The sequence below is a fragment of the Trichechus manatus genome, unplaced genomic scaffold (genome assembly GCF_000243295.1).
Source record: "Trichechus manatus latirostris isolate Lorelei unplaced genomic scaffold, TriManLat1.0 scaffold00054, whole genome shotgun sequence".
Lineage (NCBI taxonomy): Eukaryota > Metazoa > Chordata > Mammalia > Sirenia > Trichechidae > Trichechus > Trichechus manatus.
In genome coordinates, this window is record NW_004443990.1 from 17000921 (window position 1) to 17006600 (window position 5680).

Below are 5680 nucleotides of genomic sequence, written 5' to 3' on the forward strand. Positions count from 1 at the left end.
TTTTATCCTCATTGTCTGGAACTTAGTGTGTGAAGGAAGATTTTAATTTTTAAAGAGATGTAAAAAAGATACCAACTAGTTTACCTGTTAAATTTACTCCTGACTTGTGAAGACCATTGGGTTAAACAGAAGAATTGGAAAATCAGTTTCAGCTCCCATTGGAGGGTATATTTAAAATGCAAAGATTGATCACAACCAGTAAAGATGACTTGCAACAGGAAGAACTTTTATTGAAACACCACCGTAGAGAAAGGCAAAGAAATGTTACTATTCTAAAAACCATTTGTCTTAATTCATTGGAAGAAAAGCAGAAAAATAAGAGGGGCCTTATTTAGGAATCTAGTTTCAATATGGCAGCTTAATTTAGGGGCCTGCTCTTTTGGGGAGCTGGAGTTCAGGAAGGCACCATCTGTTCACTCTTGGTGGTGTTGACTTTGGTGGATATCTCTTCCACGGTGTGAATTCTGGATGAGATAACGTTGCCACGGGAGTCTATTTCTTCAACAACTGTCTTAACCATGGCAGTTATAGATGGATCTAGAATGACATATATGAACTGTTAGAATTTATCAAATTCATAAATGGGAAATAATTAACTCATTATTTGAAACATACAAGTGAGCACTGAATACTCAATACAGCTTTTGTTTACCCTTTATCTGATTTCCTGGTCCTCTGTAGCTTTTTGATTTCACACAAGAGCTGTAAAAATATAGAAAGGTTTGCATTAATTATTTCTCTCTGTCTTTTGCTGAGGAAACTGAAAAACAATGATTTAAGATAGGAGTTCACTAAATTCTGAAATAACACTAGAAGGGGTTTTAGGTACACATGATCTGGATCACAGATACAGTAAAACCTGTGAAAGCTGGAACATGTGTAAGGCAGAAACTTGTCAGAGAAGGAAAATTCAAATATTTTCCGCTAATAGAGACAGACAGAAAAGTCGTAAGACTACACCCTGTCCAAGGCGAAAAACTTGGGAGACCCGGAAAAACAAGGCAGTCTGGTTGAGCTCTGGCTTACAGGTTTCATTGTACATAATTCATTGTGCTTGATTTAAAATAATCTTTAACAACCTTGGGAGTCCCTGAGTGATGCAAATACACTCGGCTGCTAACCAAAGGTTGGAGGTTTGAGTCTACCCAGAGGTGTCTCGGAAGAAAGTCCTAGCAATCTCCTTCCAAAAATCAACCACTGAAAACACTATGAAGCACAGTTCTACTCTGTCACACATGAGGTTGTTATGAGTTGGAGCCCACTCGATGGCATCTGGTTTTTTAATAACCTTAAAATAAATTGTTTCTCAATGGCAGCAGTACACACCCATCCTCTCCATCTATTAGGCGGCAATAGGTCTCGATCTCCTTCTCCAGATGGACCTTGATGTCGAGGAGCTGCTCATACTTGAGTTTCTGGCCTTCAGTCTCTGTTCTAACCTGATGCAGCTGCTCTTCCAGGGCCCCGATCTGAGCCTGGATCTGTGCGAGCTGCGCACAGTAGTTGCCTTCTGTCTCCATCAAGGAGCACTCCAGGGAGTGTTTCTGTGGATTTGTAAGACACAGTTTAGTAGAAAATGTCGCATATTGTTTTTAGAATATGGCAAGGCACGCACTTAAGAGATATTTAGAAGAGTCATCTTTACACAATGCAAATATCCATATTCATCCAAAAGATACCACTTGTTCAGTATTACTTGTCATACTATTTTTCTATTTGAGAATTCTATTAGATGTCATCCTATTTTTCTTTTTGAGAATGACACAGTTGGTAGTGAATGTTACTCATATGCCCAGGTGAGTTAGAAAAGATGATATTATTTCCTCAAAGGGCACAGTCTAAAGATACCACCCCACTACCAATATAGCCTCTGCTTTCAAAGTCTGGCAGAATTTGTCACTTCCCTGGGAATGAAAGTTCCCCTACACCTTTTCTTGCCTCGTTTCTAATCATATAATGGCCTTGTCTCATGAGGATTGTAGTTCTTCTATATAAAAAAATCCTATAGTAAACTGCGTAAATTTTCTTAAAGTAGAATGATCCAAAGAAAATAATTACTTTTTTAGGTTTTAAATAGTTTGATTCTTTGGTTTGTGAATCCAAATACATTTATATAGATCCACAGAGGGACACTTGCTGTAGTTTTACTTAGAACAGAGATGAGAATGCCTCATCCTTTCATCTACAAGTATTTATATAAAGTCCCAATTTTATATACCTACACAGTCTCTTCTGTGGATAAACTCTGGAGGTTTACTAGCCATAGTGGGAAAAGTATGGAATTCGGAGATAGGAAACTTGGAGAGAAATTTGGGTTCCTTCATATCCAGCTGTGGGACTCTGGGCAAATCACTTAACTTCCTTAAATTTCAGAGTCTTCTTTTGGAAATAATGACATGGGTTATAATGTCTGTCCTGCCATGTCCCAGGGTCATTGTGAGGCTCACACGTGGGTGAAAGCGCTGGGTAAACCCTTAATGAAAAAGTTTATTATTATCATTATGCATATTTAGCTTTATCGACAACTTTCATGACTCTGCTTCTTGTTTCTGCCACTTAAAAAGGAACTCGTAAGTGCTCTTCATTAGGAGGCCACAAGTCACGCAAGCTGAAGAGGCTAGGAGGGACGCAAAAGCAGTTTTCCTCATCATGGACTGCAGTTTTTGATCAGTTGACTTGGGAGAGAAGATCCAGCATAAAAACTTACTTTTCGAGTATCCCAAAATAAGTGTATTTGCTAATTTCTAATGTGTCATAGGAAACCCTGGTGGCGCAGTGATTAAGAGTTAAGGCTGCTAACCAAAAGGTCAGCAGTTCAAATCCACCAGGTGCTCCTTGGAAACGCTATGGGGCAGTTCTACTCTGTCCTATAGGGTCGCTATGAGGCGGAATCGACTCGACAGCAATGGGTTTTTTAATGGTTGATAATTATTAGCATCTAGGTAGAATTTTCCGGCAAAGAAGATTCTAATGGGAAAAATGCAAATGTATCCTATTTCAAGCATAGTAATGGATAAAAACTAAAATCAGTAATATCATTTGGAAGAAAACTCTTTAATTTTTTTTTTTTTTTTTAATTTCTAAAGCAAATCTGTTTTGTGATTTTTACTTACCATGGCTAAAAGAGACTGAAGTTCAATCTCCAGAGTTTGAAGGCTACGTTTCATCTCAGTAAGTTCATTACGAGCTGAGGTAGTGGCACCAGCATCGTCGGAAATTTGCTGCTGCAGCCATGCGCTCTGTAACGTGTTAAGGTATGTTAAGGCGTATGGAGGTGTGATAAGGCGTGGTTAAAGCTTAACCACGTAACATGTAAGCGCGCCGTAGCATGGCTTTACCTTTTCGTGGAACCAGGCTTCAGCATCCCTGCGGTTCTTCTCTGCAAGGTCTTCATACTCAGCTCGCATGTTGTTCAGCAGGACCGTGAGGTCCCCCCCCGGGGCTGCGTTCATCTCCACGTTCACGTTGCCTCCAGCGACACACTGCAGAGCCTTCATTTCCTGAAGGAGATTTGGTTAAACAAATCAGGATTGGCATATTTTTAAAAGAGCCCGAGGGACAGGATCCATATGCTTAGAAACTTCGTTTTCAGGGGGGTGAATAAAAACATTTCAAATAATCCAAGCCATATGGAGAATTTGACAAGGTCTTTCTTAAATATTAATTGAAGATGATATATTTCTCATTTGAAATCAATCTTAAATTTTGGTAGGGAGGTGGACTGCGGAAGTGAGGGCAGCAGAGCTTCTACCTCCTCATGATTCTTCCTGAGGTAAGCCAGTTCCTCGCTGAGAATCTCCAGCTGTATCTCTAGGTCGGTTCTGCACAAGGTCAGCTCATCCAGGACCCGACACAAACCATTCATATTGGCCTCAACACTCTGGTGCAGGGCCAGTTCATTTTCAAACCTTAGAAAAATATTTGCAAGTTCCATCACGTTAGACAAATCACTTTTTAGATCATTGTAAAACTCAAACTTAGCTTTGAGGTAAAAACTGTTAAAATATACTTACAACTTCAGTTAGAGCACCCTTAATTACATTTATTTCTTTGAAGAAAGAGAAATAGCATACTCAGAATTCTCTTTTATACGACCTTGACATTCATTTGTGTTAGCCCCAAACTTCCCAAACTCAGAATGTGGTAGGTTCAAGCCTGCAATTCAGCTAGGCATTCCAGTATGCATTCGGTTGAAAACAAACAAAAGCAAAGCATTGAGCCGACTTCAAATAATCTAAATAAAAGAAGGAAATGCTTAGGTAGCTTTTTTTCTGTTTCTTTTCAGTGCTACTTACTTTAGTCTGAAGTCCTCAGCTGCTAGTCTCGCATTTTCATGTTGTAGGACAGTATTGGCGTTACTTGTATTGGCAGAAATGATCTGATAAATGAAAAGTCAGCTGAGAGTAAGGAAATTTTTTTTTTTTTAATCTTTTCAAATTTCCTTGAAATGAAGTCACCTATGAAATGATACTAGTTATTTCTGGCATTCTGTCTCCAGTAATATGTTGATTCTTTTGAAAATGGGAAATTTACATATGGCTTCTTTTATATCCCACCACACCCATAAAAAAACTCTATGGAAAAGTTGATAAATATATAGCTGGAGACATTGGGCAGTTTTTGATATTTTAATATTACTAAAAGCATAAGCATGCCTATCTAATACCAGATGATAGGTAGGCCATATTCAAAGATTAGGGCTTTAAGATCAATTATTTTTAATATTAATAATGAACTACCAACATTTATAAGATGAGAGTAAAGCCCTGCTGTTTGCAATAGCGGATACGTTTTGTGTATGTTTATGGCTAAATGCTCTCATGGGTGTTACATTCATGACATTGCGTTTCTTACCTGGTTCCTAAGGTCTTCAATTATTGGGAAGTACCTGCTGTAATCATGATCAAGACCTCGGCAAGAACCAGGCCCAAATTTTTCATACCACCCCTTGATCTTCTGTTCCAGGTCGGCGTTGGTCTCCTCCAATGCTCTCACATTCTCCAGGTATGAGGCCAAGCGGTCATTGAGATTCTGCATGGTCACCTTCTCATTGCCAGAGAGGAGGCCATGTTCATTCCTGGTGTAGGCAGCACAGGAAGCACTTCCCCCACCCAGTGCCCCGCCATAGCCTCCTGCAGATGAGCTGCCCACAAAGGCGCAAGAGAAGCCACTTCCAATGCCTGGCACACCGCATGCGTTTCCGGCCCCAAAGCCACCTCCTCCTCTGGAGAGCCTCGCAGAGCCCGCTCCTCTGCATGAGCCCAGCCGTCTGGATGCAGAAGAAAAGCGCACAGACATGGTGTCTAGACTGGAGCGTTTGTTCCTAGAGTGAAGCTCTGATGGTGAATGCCGTATTCGAACAGTTTAGTTTGCTTTTATATACACATTATTAGGGTGTTTCTTGATGAGCTTTGCCACCCATAGCAAAATGGTGTTTGCCAGCTCATTGTGAATTATCCATAATTGGGTGACTTTTTTTTTTTTTTTAATGACTGTCTTTACCCTACTGTGTCCATTTCTGTAGGTGGATAGTTACCTCGGGGTTATTTTTTATCTCTGGAATGGGAAAGGGTGGAGCATTATCAAATTTATTATAGTGATGCATGTCAAATTTAGTATGAGTAATTCTTCCTGTCTTCCAGGCTTCAGGAATAAAAAATTCCTATAAGAATACAGAAGT

The 5680-nt window shown here is 39.8% G+C and overlaps 1 protein-coding gene across 1 annotated transcript; it reads right to left on the bottom strand.

Annotated features, from left to right (window-relative positions):
* Nucleotides 1–205: 205 nt before the first annotated feature.
* LOC101344301 (keratin, type I cytoskeletal 27) lies at nt 206–5331 on the bottom strand. The gene is made up of 8 exons (XM_004378084.1): nt 4855–5331; nt 4296–4378; nt 3752–3908; nt 3339–3500; nt 3114–3239; nt 1327–1544; nt 653–702; nt 206–537 (listed from the first exon to the last, which is right to left on the bottom strand). Exons 1-8 carry the CDS (start codon nt 5296–5298, stop codon nt 395–397), a joined length of 1383 nt encoding a protein of 460 aa, XP_004378141.1. The 5' UTR covers nt 5299–5331; the 3' UTR covers nt 206–394.
* Nucleotides 5332–5680: the final 349 nt, after the last annotated feature.